Source organism: Ictalurus punctatus, chromosome 19, assembly GCF_001660625.3.
Source record: "Ictalurus punctatus breed USDA103 chromosome 19, Coco_2.0, whole genome shotgun sequence".
Classification (NCBI taxonomy): Eukaryota; Metazoa; Chordata; class Actinopteri; order Siluriformes; family Ictaluridae; genus Ictalurus; species Ictalurus punctatus.
In genome coordinates, this window is record NC_030434.2 from 16,327,544 (window position 1) to 16,343,577 (window position 16,034).

The 16,034-nt window shown below is 40.0% G+C and overlaps 1 protein-coding gene across 6 annotated transcripts in view; it reads left to right on the forward strand.

Annotated features, from left to right (window-relative positions):
- Nucleotides 1-674: 674 nt before the first annotated feature.
- foxp2 (forkhead box P2) overlaps nt 675-16,034 on the forward strand; it is a 95,388-nt gene continuing 80,028 nt past the window's right edge. For 4 of the 6 annotated variants that reach the window (XM_047162406.2, XM_047162414.2, XM_047162415.2 and 1 more), the window contains exons 1-3: nt 675-1,119; nt 8,727-8,791; nt 9,151-9,215. Coding sequence is in view for 1 of the 6 variants with exons in the window: in XM_047162412.2 (XP_047018368.1) it covers nt 1,720-1,733; nt 8,727-8,791; nt 9,151-9,215 (144 nt within the window). In the remaining 5 variants the exon portion in view is untranslated. Of the gene's footprint in view, nt 1,120-1,140; nt 1,734-8,726; nt 8,792-9,150; nt 9,216-16,034 lie in introns of those variants that run through there. The other 2 variants (XM_047162407.2, XM_047162412.2) reach the window with 1 other exon arrangement.

A 16,034-nucleotide genomic window follows, 5' to 3' on the forward strand; every position in this document is an offset into this window, starting at 1 on the left:
AAAACCGGAAAATTAAAAATGCCTTGGCGACGCAGGAAACTGCAATTAAAGATATCATGCACTGATTGTAATGATAGGTTCTATTTTTAATTGTTTTAATTCTTAAAAATGTCGCTTTAAGCAGGGAAATTACTTAGGAGACCTGCGGTGAGACAATAAGATTAGTAAATGTTGTATGATTGCTCAATGTTTGATGATAAGGTTCAGGTTCAGGTTCATCGTTTGACTCTGACAGATGTAAAATAAATAAATAAATAAATAAATAAAAAATAAATAAATAAAATTCTTGTTAAAAAAAACACACCATAAAAACACAAGCTAATTGTGATTTTATAATAGATTACAGGCCTGTAGCCTACTGTTTTTCTCTCATGGCGCAACTTTTTGAGCAGAAAACGTGAGCCGTACTCATTCCCAGTCTCATCTCCATCCTGTCCTGAGAGTTATAACGATAAGGTTTCAGATTTCAGCTGGGGAACAAAATGAGCGCTCTTCCACAAACGCAACTTTCTAATGACTTTCCTTCTTGTTTTGTTCACACAGCAGGTGGACGTGACGTCACACGGGGGTCGCAATACTCAAAAAAAAAAAAAAAGAAAGAAAAAAAAAAACAACAATATCTAACTCTGCGCGCGCGTGCCTCCCCTGGGGGCCGCATTCTAATAAGCTAGTCCCCCAAATAGACCTGGCGGAATATACAAGCCCGGTGTGTTGAATCGTAACGCGGAAAAAAAAAAAAAAAAAAAAAAACAAGGCGCAGCTTCGCATCGCATCATGTGTGTGAGAGCATTATAACGGCAGTGAGTGTAGTGCTGTTTGGGGGATCTGTTAGCGTTAGAAATAACAGCAGCACACTGAGCGGAGAGAGAGGAGCGCGAGGCAGCGCGTGCGTCTCCGAGCGGAGGAATACCCACAGCTTTTATTTACTCTGCGCCTTGTAGTTCAGGGTTTATTATTATTATTATTATTATTATTATTATTATTATTATTATTACTATTATTAAAAACCTGCTGTACGATATAACTCCTAGACTGCATTTGCCTGGTTTTCTCTCTGTGTGTGTGAGAGAGACTTCCGCGCATTTCTCCTCTCCCCGCGGAGGAAACACGCGTGTGTTGGTAAGTTTTTCTCTCTCCTGGCTGTTTATCGCTCTGAGTTTCACTTTATAACACTTCAGGGAAACATTTTACACTCTGTGTACCGCTCCGCGTCCCTGGGAGTGCTGTGTGAACGCCGTGTGTAGTTGTTGTCGAAGGTGTTTATTTGTTGTTTTGGTCACACACACACACACACACACATACACACACGCGCACACACACGCGCGCGCACACACACACACACGCTGCTCGTTGGTCGGTAGCTTGTGTTGGTAAGGAGCTTCCAGTCCGGTGTGTGTGAGGATACAGGACAGGGAAGCGCTCATGTCCAGATAAATCTCTGCTCAGCTGTCCGCCTTGAACTGCCTTCATTTTCATCACTAAATAACTTTCACTTTGTTGACGTTGTTTGTTTTGCTTTCTTTCTTCCTAAACCACTTTATAAAGTTAGGTATAAACTGCGTTTTTATAAATAAGTATTTGATTTATTATTATTATTTATTTATTTTTTAAAAAGGCACGCGGACTAAGTTACCATGGAGAAAAGAGTGAAAGAAGAGAATTAGGAAAGTAGATCAGGTCTATTAAATTCACTGACAGTCCTGCTGTGATGGCCGCTTGATGAGAATGTTTCAGTAAGTAGGCTTCAAATATGTTTTGTAACTAGTTCATTACAAATGTATGAACCGAATGCTTCTATAGTAATAGTAATATTCCTAATATTAGGCTAATAGTATTGTTTATACACAACTTTATAATACATAACTATTGTTCTGGCGTTGTACTTATTGCTTATGAAATAATGTCATGGTTATCTACATTATAATAAACTGCTGTTTGTTTAAGGATTATATCACCTTTTAACGCCTGTCACTTTCTGTAATTTTTAGGCCGTATTTTGGCTTAGTTAATTTCTGTGTGAATTCTTGTGCTTTCTTTAAAAAGTCAAAGAAGAAAATGTATTTCTGTTTTCAATTCGCTTTATGTTGCAACCTTACTGAATTTCGTGTTGGTACATATTAAATCAAATTATTATTGTTATTGTTATTATAATTATAATTATTATTATTATTAATGTCTTACCGTGTTTGCTCTTTCCCGTCCCATGGTCCTGGTGGAAAGTCCACACTATGTGTGTTGATAGTAAGTTAAATCCTTGTGTTAATGATGCAGGTTATACAAAGGACAGCACTCCTCTTACACCACAGGCTGATTTTATGGCGATATCTCAGTGCGTAAAGAATATCTGCACCTAAATCAATAGGGCGAATGATTTAAAAAAATAATAATAATTGAAAAAAAAATTAAGTTGCTAACAAAGTATGTAGTAGCACAGCTCTGGTGGTGACCTGTGATTTGTTTTCAGAGTTTCACCTCGGTGTTATTTGGGGCTGAGAGCTTTTGCGTTTACTCTGGCAGCTGTGCAGGTGAGGTGCAGGTGTGTCTCACGCCATTTCATCACTCAACACATGGCCTCTTCAAAGCGCCCGTAATGGCAGTAGTAAAATTTGGCAGAGCGCACCTCACCGCCTCCAAGCCCGCTGTGTAATCTGAAGCCCAGCCCTTCGTTAGCCTCACGCAGCTTTCTCCAGGTGATTTTAATTAGCTCTGTCCCAGTGCCCTGCCTGTGCTGGAGTGACGGCTTGACGGGGGTTGACCCGTGACTGGCGTCCAAACTCGCAGTCAGCCCTGGCATTTTGCATACATCCCCAGATTACGCCATCCATCACGACCGGCTCGTGTGTTGAGCTGATATGAAAATGCTCGTGCTCTGTGCATTAATGCGCATGCATTGTGTTAAGTTATAATCATTTGTCAAAATTAAGGCCTGATTTGACCGGCGCTAGGTTAATGTATGGCTCCATATCTGCGCTGTTTGAACCTCGAATAACACAAGACATGACCGTGATTTATTTGTTCAGCTTGAAAACGTCAGCACAGTGATTTTCTTTTCTTTGAATTCAGTCAATTGATTGACTGAACTGTTTGTAGTTTCATCCATCACCATGCATCGAGAGACACTGTGCTGTCTTTGTATGTTGAAGTGTAAAGTTTCCCTGCTTGCTTGACCTCGAGGAGTTGCACTGTTTTGGAAAACTTTGCACTGCCTGCTATCTCCTAAACAGGGTCAAAAAATTACGCTTGAAAGCCTCCTGTTTCTGTCTACATTAACTTCACAGAAATGTTTCCATGACAACCTCCATGCAAGTTAAGGCAACCAGAGGTGATCAAGTTTTTTTTTTTTTTTTACCTCGTTCCTTTCTCCCGTCCTCCTCCAGTAAAAATGGAATTTGTGTTGACATTTCTGGCCTTTAATGGCACTTCTGTGCTGTGTGAAAGTATTTGTTTACCAGGATCATGTGCTGTTACCTGTCAGCCCAGGAGAGCTTGACTTCTTTAGATAAAAGACTGTGGTGCATGTTAAGAGGCCCTCATGTGCTATAATTATCCACATCATCGTAATGGCGTGCATTTTGTGTGCTTCACTAACTAAGAGGCTGAGAGCTGAGGTTTTTTTAGTCACACTCTGGGTCACCATCCTATTAAGCCCGATCAGAAACGTACCCTGACTTTTGGCCAGGAAAAAAAGCTACTTCTTGGGTGGGGTCAGCGGATATGGATTAAATGTGGATTGCAGTCTAGGCTCTCAGTGTCCAATGTGTTGTTTGAATAAAGGCAGAGTAGGGGAACAATTCCATCTCCGTGCTCCTTAGTAACTGCGGTTTGGACAGATGACCCAAATCTTTCCACAGTCTAACTGCTGTTTGGACGTAGTGATTAGATAGTCGAGAAACATCCTTTACAAATTAATTCTTGAAGCAATGCTTTAACCTTAAATTAAAAAAAAAAAAAATTCTTTTCAGTAATGAGGCACATGATACACTAAACTGTATCCTTCCTTCCTGCTGGGGTGGTACACTTACACTTTACTATCTGTTACCTTTACAGCTTTACTCTAAAAACAGTCCTTAAGGTCTAATTTTCAACTGTATATAATTTCTAAATACACACTATAGTCACCTTTCCATGTTAAAGAAAGCTAACGTTCAGGACCTTTTTTTTCCTCACAGTGTATCTTTATGTTTTATTTGCATAAAATCGGCTGTTGGTTAGAAGGAAATCAACCATGACTTGTACTGCTTATGTTTGTTTGTGACGGCGTCTCAAAGGTCACAACATGATGGTGTAAAGGAGAAGGGCTTGTTTTCAGGAATGTGCCAGAACAAAACATTCAGTGGTGATGTGTCATTTCTGTCAAACGGCAAGGTCGACAATTTTCAGTTCATGCTCATCTGTGGCCAGAGTGTATAGTAAACAGTGAGCGGCTTTGAGAGAAAAGAGACAGAGTGCCCGAGGAAGAAATGACCTTTTTTTTGTTGTGCTGATTGACAGTGTGTGGTCTGGTGCTGCGGTTAGATGCATAGTGTCATAAAAACCCATGTTTGGTCATCTTGAAAATGTGCTAATGAACCATTTATTCTACATTTAGGCTAATCGGTGAGTAAACACCATGGTGTTGCTTGTAATTTGAATACACATTGTGTAATTTATAATAAACCAGTGCAGCCAAGTGACAACCTTTTTCTAAACGGAATCTCCACAGACTAGGCAGGAGGGGGAATCTGTTTATTTGAAAATGTTAAAAGTGCAGGGTTTGTGACGGTAACATCTCGTGACAGGCGTATTAGACTGCAGAAAGAGCATCGTGCTCGGGGCTGGGGGCATATGGTGCTACCTTCTGCTGGCATTGCCCGAGAACAAATTGCAACACTGCGGCAGGGTCACGACTGTCTCAGGTTTGTCCCTCCTGCATCTCTCTAAATAAAAACAGGACAGAAAACAAGCATGTCCATGGTGGCTTTGTCTTTTAGAAGGGCACGGCAAATGTTTTCTCTCTGACTCCTTGACCTCTTTTTTTTTTTTTTGCTTGTACTTATATTTTCTTGCATTTATTAGTTATATTAATGATTCATGGAAAACACTATTTTTTAAATGTTCCTTTATGACGAGCTACAAATAGAAGTTGATATATGTTGTAGCCTACTGAAATAACGTGTATCAAAGTGACAAGTGTTTGATACTACAGAGAATTTTGTAATTGTTCCCTAGTCCACTGACATGAAGCTGCAGAAAAGTACGCTCCTCAAGATGCCTGCAGCAACTGCTTCAGAGTCTGTGTTAATTCTCAAAACCTCTAGAAATGACATCCTCTTTTCGACACACACTCCCGAGTATACACGCTGGGCCTTGCAGGAATGTGTGTATGGATAACACAGAAGCCATTGTTTTCTGTACAGGGACATCTTCAGTCAGCTTGTGTGCCATATTCAGAGGCACACATGCTCATTTCTAGAGGTTAATTATACTCTGATCATGTACCTGAGAGGCTTTTGTCTTTGATAGGTCCACTCACAGCATATGGCCCCAGCAATACAATGGTTTATTTTTACGATATTTGATGAGTGGGTTTTAATTTAGATTGTCACTCCTGGCAACCAGCAGGGCAGATGGTGAAGACTTGAATGCTCATCAGAGCCTAAATATCCTCTAGGCAGCTGTTGCTAATAAACTTTTTTTTTGTTTTGTTTTGGGTTTTTTTTTTTTCTTCCCCCTCAACACGGTTTAGGTCAAGAGGAGTCAAACCTGTTACAACACCTGTTTCTGCATATGTAAATCTGTTGTTTTGTCATTTCATTAAACAAGAAAAAAGGCAACAGTCCCTCGTGGTTGCAAATGTGACTGGCACTGAGCCCACTTGGCATCGTGTAGAGAGAGAGGAAAAAGGAGAGACGGAGAGGGGAAGGCAAAGAGACACAGAAAGGATAACAGTGGCTTGTGTAACAGTGGCTTGGCCAACAGGATGTAGCTTAATTTTAATGTCATTGTTTCATTCCGGTGTGAAAAGTCCTTTTCTGCAACTTCTGATGAACACGCCATAGGAGAAGGCAGCACAGTTTCAGTGCTCTTTTTATCTGAGGACTGGGGAATTAGGGAGCTGGAACAGACCCAGAAGCTGCTACATGAGTGCCTGCCACACATTGTGCACTTCATACCCTGTGCCCCTTGCTTCCACTCTCACGATTCCCCTCTTATCATCTGGTGGGCTTCCATGGCCCTGCTCCGAGGCACATGTGCCAGTGCTGCATCTGCTCTGCCTCCGGGACTAATTGCCCCAACTAAACTGATTCTCTTACCTCAAACCAGAGCTCACAGCATCAGAAGATATCTTCAAACACTCATGTATCCCCCCCTCCACCCCCTTCCTCCGCCTGTGTGAGTTGTGGGATTTGAGTTGTAATCCTGTCTGTGTACGCAGGATGCAACAAATATGGCGTGAAATTAGAGGTTATTCCCCAAATATTACGGCTGAGCTTTGAAGATTACCGTCATTGTGGCACCGCAATGAGAATCAAGCTTCTCCTGAACTCTTGTGTCCCGTGCAATGTACATGCAGGGAAATAACGTGTTTTCCCTGTGATTACTCATTGTGGAGCTGAGTCGAGCTGTCCATGTCTGTCCTGGGCACTGGTTTGCGTTTTATTACTTACATGCAGCACTCTTGCCTTCAGGCCTGATTCAGTGTACTCCTGAGCACACTCTGTCCTACACAAGGGTTTTTATTTCATGGATAATGTGGAATAGAGAGGTGTGCTAGACAGGAGGCCATGCTGATGCCTGGCTTGGCCAGGTCTGTCTGGGGCTTCAGTGAGGGTCTCTGCAGGGTGTTAATCTCCCTGGGCCATGGAAGTCTCCTGCCTCCATTTGCCTCCTCTGATTTAGCGTCTTTCCCTCTCTTTGCTGCTCTGGAGCGCCACACACCCCTCTCTGATATGGAAGTTCATTAGGGATGGGCCTTTGATGGGCCGGCTTTTCATGTGACGGTGCTCTCAAATACCTTGATGTAGAAGCTTAAGAAGCTATTGTGCTGTAAGCCCTCCTTTTGATGCGTCTTATTTAGATCTGCATAGTAAATCAAGGAGAGTAAATAACGAGGCAGCAGATGGAAGCAAGGAGATAAGAACCGGGCGAACAATCGCATTTGTATTTTGTTATGATGTTGACAGCAGCTAAAATTCACTAATCTAGCGCCACTGATCTGCATTTCAAAGAAATCTCATTTAGCAGCGGGAAGGATAAAGTTCTTTTCATTGTGCTCTTTTTTTATTGCATTCTTTGCTAATTTATCTGGTGCAGATTTAACGCAGGGCCGGGCGCAAGCGGCATGCGTGTTGCAAAAGGGGTCTTAAATACTCTGAAAGCGGTAACGTCTAGACTGCGAACCGGGGGTAATTACACGTCCAGTGATGAATAGAAGGAGTTTGAAGACCCATCTTTGTTCGGAAGCCTTGAATTGCTTGACTAACACAGATAAGAGGCATTTGGCCTCTGTCAAAAATATTGCAATGACTTTCCCCCCAACACAGGAATGGTATTTACTTTAAAGATAAAAATTATTGTGTACAGTAATCTGACTTGTTAGCATAATGTCTTCTTTTCATATTCAGAGCATGGTATGGGACTGTGGAGGTATTCCTGTGCTTGATTTGAAATAGTTTATCTTGACTTAGTGCAGCGCTTCGAGTAAATATCAGACATTGGCATTATTAGTGCCCATGAATGGCTGATGGAGTGTGTATATATAATTTAATAGTATTTAAAGACATTGTGTAAACCCTTGATGCTGAGGTCACACATACTAATAGCATTTCTAGAGCATTTTATGTGATTTAAATTGCGAGCCTTCACAGTTCAGAGGTGTTGGGGTATTAAAGTAAAGTCAGAGGCTATTTGAAACGAATGGAACATTAACATAAACATTAACAATGTTTTGCCAAGATAATTATGTGGCAATTGCAAGTTAAATTCAATTTATCTTCCAGTGTTTATTTACACAAAAAATGCCTCGGATCAAAAATATATATGAGTAATATTGTCCTCACAAACATAACCTTGTGAATTAGTGTCTCTCAAAACTATACAAATACACCACTAGTATAGAGGGAGCATATCAATTCTTAGCCTTGTCCTCATGGCCTTTTTCATAATACTTAGTAGAAGTGTTTCTCAGCAGAGGTCTCTGAACTCAGCCAGTCACTGTAATGACACTTGGCAGTTTTTGTTTGCAGCAATGCTCTCCTGCCTCTTTGTACAGTTCTGAGAGCACATTCCTCAGGACCCAGCAGTTGCTGGTTGCCTACAGGGTCAATGGAATTCTGTGAGAAAAAAAAAACAAATCGCATGGGTATCTGGGCCACTTGGTTAAGAAAACATCTATGTTTATGTGTTCTGTGCCACGAGTTTGTGTGTGCACATTTCTTAACAAAAGACAGGCATATGTTATAACATGACACCTTATTTGTACTGATCTGTTAGTGTCAGCAAAACTGAGAGCACTTAATGTGAAGTTTGCCTATACATCACTTCACTTCACTTTGTATGCTCTTTATTGGGCATAATTTTCTTTAAATTCTGATACATCCATGTAAACCAGGTTTGGAAAAAAAAAAAAACTCAGATTCTTGTGCACTGAACTCTTTTTTTAAAGTTTTATAAAAACATGTTTAATATACCTAGCATTCTCTCACTATATTCATATTATAAGTTATATTTACCACTTCATTTTACAGATCCTTTAAGTACCCGAATCTGCTCCTCCAAAGACGGACATCAGTTGAACATATTTTCCCTAAGGGTAAGTTTGCAAATTATATACTTATACTCTTATACTTCTGTCAGGGACTTCAATATTTCAGCTTATGCGTTAAAAAAGAGAGGAAATAGTGCACACCAGACTGATGCACAATAAATGTCACTAAATTACATGGTATCACATCTGGTATCTTGCTTTAATGCTTGTCCTTATTTTATTTCCTTCAACTGTGGGTAATTAAAAGTAAATTTTCGTTCCCAAAAATCAAAAATCATCCAAAAAAAACCTGATGGGTGTGTACTAAAACGAGGAATGATCAACACTGTGGAAACTGTTCACTGAAGCAGGCAAACCGTTAACATATTTGTATGTGAATTTCCTCTCGGGTTTGTCTGTTTCAGGACAGGATCTGGTATGGCAGTTGCACATTGCACAAGCTGAGCACTCTGAAGCCAAGGCAGAAGTGGTGAGTCAACATACTCTTTACTTTACTGTGATTATTTGCATGGCCCATCATCTAGTCTTAAATATTTCATCAATTTCAAGCCAGAGAGTATTTCTGACAACGTGCAGTACAATAAAACAATGTCTGCATGCGTTCCATCTGTCTTGTCTAAATTCTTAAAAACTCTCAAAACACCACTTGTTCTGCAAGTGTTTAATGTTAATGACATAATGAGCTCATTCAATTCTACATTGTGTCTGAGAGCAGCCGTAGCACGTCCTCTGGTCCTCTGTCACAAACCACAGTAACAGCAGCAATTTGTCACCAAGTCAGTGCAGAAGGAGTGTGAGGAATTTCCTCAGTTGCTGATTAATGGACAGCAGTGGCGGGTTCGTCATTAGCCATATAGCTTCCTACAGCAATATACACATTGCCAGACAATGGCAATGATGAGGAAAAGAGAGACCCATGCTGAAAAAGATGTAATTCTATGTGGGAGGACAGTCATTGAACACAGCGAAGGGAGACATTGGGTACTTTTAGTTATGAAATATACATAGACATTTTGCAATCATTTTGCAATAAAAAAAGGGACCAGACATTCTATTCCCCAAAGTTATCATTCTCGGTTATATTTTACACAATTCCTGGTGTTGTTAACATTCTGAACATGATGTATGTGTATGGAATTTGTGGTTTTAAAAGAAATAGTGAAAAACAGCAGGTTACTATGACGTAGTTTTTCCTGAAACATGGCATGTGGTGGAACCTCTAGAAGTTAAGGTGTATCTCTTCATCCATGATCAATATTGGAGATTGGAGCCATGATTTTATTTCCTCTTTAAATGCTCTAACAGATTATAGTGGCCAGATTTTGGCCAGCTTGATTAAAGCAGTCTTGTGGTAATCCTGTGGTCTTTGTAACGGAAGAAAAACCTATTGGTTTGGCTATCGTGTGCCACAGCTCTTCATTTTGCAAGCTGCGGATATGATTAAAGTTTGCTATGAGTTTGGAAGGCTTGGCTGGAAATCATATCCCACGAGCCATCACCTCACACGTCTTAGAGGAACCCAACTTTCTCGTTCACAACTTCAAGCGATTTAAATATTGGTTTTTAATTTGTTGAGTATCCAGTGAAATCTTTAAAGATAAACTCTTTTGGAGCAGAGCTATTCTCATCAGGGCAGGAACAAAAGTATAATTGCCCCACCGACTTTACACTGGGTAAGCACACACTTTGTGAAATCTGCCTCAATTAAACGTATCTCGCTCAAGTTTGAAAACGGCTGTTCCAATGGACAGCTTTGCTCATGCTTGCCTTTGAAAACTGATTTCATGTTCTGGTAGAGTGCCTGTCATCTCCTTCCCAAATGACTCTTTGAGAGCTCTTTCCCCAGCGTGGTGGAGTATAACCTCCATGGAGCTTTGCTCTGGCTACTTGGAGCAGAGAAGATGAGGGATATCAAAGGAACCGGGCTCTGTCCCTATTGGCAGGTGTCATTGTGTGGCTGATTTGGGATTGGAGGGTAGGTGGATGGGACGGGAATGAAGCTAATCTTTATCCCCTATTAACCCTAGAACCAAAGTGCTGTAGGGATCAGGTCAGTGGTCAATCCCCCTTTCACAGCCACCCAGAATATTTTAAACTTAAGCCTTCTCCATGACAAAAAAGTCCTTGTCATCAAAGGTTCATGTCTTTCCTCATTGCTCATGGATCTGGGGTTTCTCTTTTCTTAAAACTTTCTTCGCTTCATCGATTTGTCTCGATGTAGGATTTTTTTGGAGCTTGACCAAGTTTCTATATTCTTGTTAAATTAGAATTAGTTAAAGGTTGATAAAGTCATGCTCTGAGTAAATTGTAGCATAAGCAGTTCCTTGTCTTGCCCACAGAGTTTTCTGCAAATCAATTCCAGCCTTTTTGAATAAAAAGTATGCACCTCTGACAGATTTCACACTTGAATTTGCTTTGAGTTGAATTTGCTACTGTAAAAAGGCAATTAATAGCACACGTTCTAGTAATCTGAAGAACTTTTGGGTTTATTTTCTTCACAGCTACTAGCATGTAGTAAATTGTGCAAACAGAAACAGAGGGATGTCGTAAAGGGAGAGAATATGTGGCGAACGAACAGTTGCCATGCGAATAGAGTTACAAAGGAGAGTCTGCACTGTGCTGCCATCACTCCTGATGCAGGAGACAGACTGACTCAATGAGGTTATTGATCCAGTGAGGAGCTATGCTAATCACCAGGCTGAATGAGCCGAGATTTAGTGTCCTTCACTACGACTTCCAATCCAGCTCTTTCTCTTCACTTCTCGCTCTACACCCACACCCTCCATCATACTCCTGCCCTCACAACACACAGAAAAACTCTTGCCAATGACTCATCCACATCTGTACTGCATGTTTGTTTTTCAGTCAAATGATCGCATTTTCGGTGTTATTTTTATGCTCTGACTTAACAAATTGCAATTCATGGGTTTTTCTCAAGTGCCAGGGATGATTGTGAATCGGGATACCATTCTCACACATCAGAGTGGTGTGACCCAGCTTTCACTCAGTTACTGCAGGTGGGTGAAATTAGGACGGTGCATTGCTTAAAGATGACCTGCCCAAAGCATCTCGCCGGAGGCCTTATTTGTAAGTCACTTTGGAGAAAAGCATCTGTTAAATGAATAAAAGTAAATGTAAATATAAGTCTCCTGCGTTCATTACAGTCAGGAAATTGATCACGTTGAATTTGATTGTATAGGCCTATCTGTAAAGTATGGCTTTTGTGCTGTTTTCATAGTTTTAACAAAAAATGCAAAAAATTGGCCAATGGCAGGTCAGGCCTGTGGTTTCCCAGACACTTTGACGTGCAACCTTACGGAGGTCCTGATTTGAAAACAGGGCATGTATTTATCTATCCATCTCTCTCTCTCTCTCTCTCTCTCTCTCTCTCTCTCTATATATATATATATATATATATATATATATATATATATATATATATATTGCTGTTATATATAAATCTCCCTGCATATATACATTGTACATCTATAAATATATGTTTATTGTAATTTGTATAAAGTTTATACGTTCTCATGTTTAGCTTGGGCAATTTATACTAGTAAAACCTGTGTTGTGAGAAGAATCCAAAAGAATACAAAAGGAAAAAAGAAGGAGGAAAAAAATACAGATTCCTTTATGAAAATTGGCAAACAGGTATAATGTGGCTCAAGTATAAAGACCCAGCTTTCAGTGCAAGTGATACAGTAAATACCCATGTTGATGTTTGTTTTATGGACTTACTCACTGATTATTTAACATCCAGTTTAACAGGACTCAAAATTGCACACACTCGTAAATGCACATTGTCCTTATAGGAGTGGCACAGAATAAGTGATTTGATTTAGTTGTAATTTATACATTGCATTGGGACTGGCAATGTTTTGCTTAGTAATAATACTGATTGGTTACTAAATTTGGAAAGCAACTAGCTGCAGTGGCTGATGAGCTTCAAAGTTCATTTCAAGCCTTTTATTCATTAATCAATTTAGCAATTAGCAGATTATATATTCTGAACAACTATGTCAAGAGCACAGTTATACCAAACCCAAAATAAACCTCAATTATTTTACAAGCATTATACTGCAAGCATTATAACATAACCATTTCATAAAATAAATATGCCATTAGCTGCAGTTGGTTTTGTGGTAACTTGTGTTCATGTGCTTTGAAGGATTTTGGCCTCCCGTGGACTTGTGAGAGATTATATGAATAATTGGTCACAAAGAAGGTTCATATAAATGTAAATTAGATTAAATTAATCCAATCTCTCACTTGTTCTGTCCTCACATTTCAGGATCACAACATGTTCCATTTTTTTTTGACATAAGTAATTTGGTTTGTTTTGGGTACATATTTATTAAATATTAATAGCAAATATTTGTTTGAATATTCGTTTTATTGTTTGTAATGTAGACTTTGTTAGACGTTGTTTTATAGCGCTGTTTTGAAATGTTTGTGTTTGAATGCTTCTAGTCACATCCATTCAGAAGCTAGAAAGCAAAAACCCAACTGCTTTGTTCTCTGTGCTCATTTGATCATCGCTTGAAACACGATACAGTGTAAACACTAGTACTAGAGCTCGGAATTTGGCTTTTCGACCACAAACCACAAGCTTACACAATGTAACCACATCATGCCTACCTGGCTTGATGGAGTGGTGTGAAGGTGTGTACCTGTGAGATGTTCTTTGCCTGATTCAGATCAGTCCGTATAGAAAGATGACGTGAAAATGCGTGCACTTTCGTCCAAACTTAAGAAGCAGATGGAATACAGTTTCTGATTCCTCTCTGTGTGTATGTGTGTATGTGTTTGTGAGAGAGAGAGAGAGAGAAAGAGAGAGAGTTCGGTACCCCCCTCCCTATATGAAAGTGGTGCCTCCGGGCCAATTGTGTGGTCACACTCGCTGACTCTGAGGCTCGTGGAGTGATGTTGACTGGAGCAGCCAGAGGGGAGTCATGTGAGAGGAATCCAGTCTGCATAAACATGCCATTTCAGCAGCACAGAAAGACAGGGTGTCCTCTGGCCCAGCTCACCTGTGAAAACCCATGCCATAAAACACTCTTCATCTCACTTTTAGGCTGTATCTTTCTGTCTTCTTCAGAGAAACTTCAATTTTTAGAGCTCACACTTCATGTCATGTAAAGCTCCAGAGTTGTTGGGCCTCGGCGCTGTCACTCAGTGTCAGGCCACTCACCTATGTTTTGTTGTACATGAGCTGTTCCACACTGTCGAGGGGGAGATAACTTCACCTTTCTCTCTCTCTCTCTTTCTAACTCTCTCTCCCTCTCGTTCTCTCTCTCCCTCTCCCCTGTCTCAGTCTCTAGCCTTTCTCACTTGACTCCTTTTCCAAAGCCATTTCCATTGCTTAATCCACTCTCTCCCTTTCATTCACAGCTCCCCCACTCCTTCCATCCTCCTGTCTGAGGCACAGTTCTCTCCTACACACACACACACACACACAGGCTTTAATGCAGACTGACGCCGCTGCCACAGGACTGATTGAAACCCATGTCTCAAAGTTGCTAATGTTCACTGAACCATTTTATTGAAGATAAAGTAAATAAAATAGGTTGCCTTATGTGAGTTCAATGAAAGAGACTGGAATGATCTGAAACACACACACACACACACACACACACACACACACACATCTGAGATTGGCTCATAGAGAACTGAAGAATGAAGCTGGAGTGAGGTGTTTTCTAGGGGTGTTAAAGTTAGGGAGGGACGCAGTTATTTTTTATGGTTCAGGAATTTCAAAAGTCCAATGTTTTTTGAGAAGTCTGGGAGAAAGCAAACGGTTTGATTTAAAACCATTTTCAAGGAATGCCAATCATAAATTTAGTTGAAGTATATTGTGCTGCCTCCGAGCACAATCATACCATTCTGCTGATGTAATTCTGGCCATTTGAATGACATGACACATCAAATGTGCTGCAAGGTTGTTGGGGTTTTTTTTTTTTTTTTCCACTTGTGAGTAAAAAGTTTGCATACACAAATTGACATTGTGACCGTCTGCATTTTTGTGATTTTAAGTAATTGACGTTTATTTACAAAGTAGATATGAGAATTGATGATACTCTTTATAATAGCTTTGATAGACAGGAGCATAGACACAGATCATAAAGCAGAAACTTTACATTTTCATTCTTATTCCACCTGACGTATAAGTGTAGAGCCATCACCTTGACTGCGTGTCCACTAAATCAATGCAGAGATTTGAGTTTTTGTAAATGGAACCTGTCTATTTTAAATAAATGCCCTGTTCATTTTGAAGCCTTTCAATCCACTTCTTTTCCAAAGATTTACATTCAATTTTTGAGTGTTAAACCTTTTTTCCTCTTGTACAGTTTTCTCTGCTGGAGGGAAAGACCGTCTTCAAATTTGGACGTGATTTCCTTTGCACTGAATACTGGTATAGGTGACACAGTAATACATTACTATTGTCCTCAATAATAAATATTCTACCAGCTCCTCCTCAGTCTGCTGGCCCTGAATGTTCCTGCTTTGTGGAGAGTGCTAGGTCATTCTGAATTCACTCTCTCCTCCTTTTGTCAAACATTTCAGTGCTTTGATAGTTTTCTCATTTATTTAGTGAATAGTTGAGGAGGTGGGGGAAGAAAGAGAGTTTTTACATTATGTAAATGATGGAACGGTGCCTATAATCTCTCACATATTCATCCTGGCAGACATTGGACTGAGTGATACTGGCCTCCATTTTGCCATTGTTTGGATTTCTATCCTCTTTCTGCCCCGCTCAATGCCTTTACCAGGCTTTAATCCAGCCCACTTCCCTGTGACAATGTTTACTAGCTATCATTCTGTAAGCACTTGACTGGCTCACTGTTCCCCTTGACTGTGACGAGGGTAAGAATAACTGTATTGTGAGAAATACAAGAATAAAGGCATGATATATAAAGGCATACGTGTTTAAGTGTGCGTGCATTTGTACGTGTCTATGTAAAAATGTGTAGAAAGTGACAGGTTTTTCACTTGATGCGTATTCAGGAGTTCGCTGCAGAAATATTGTGACAATGTGATCAATCGGTAATATTACCTTCATTTTAGTCACAATAATCATTTTAAAAAAGTAGAATGAATGCGTGAAATGTTTGAAGATTTAGTGATGAAACATATCATGCTGAAATTTGTGCAGAATATTTGAATATGTGTACATGTTCACCGTGACTAGAACACACACACACATTATACACACACACATACACACTGTATGCACATTGCATTAACCTCTCACAGTTGAAGTTGCCTGTCTGCAGAACAACAAACT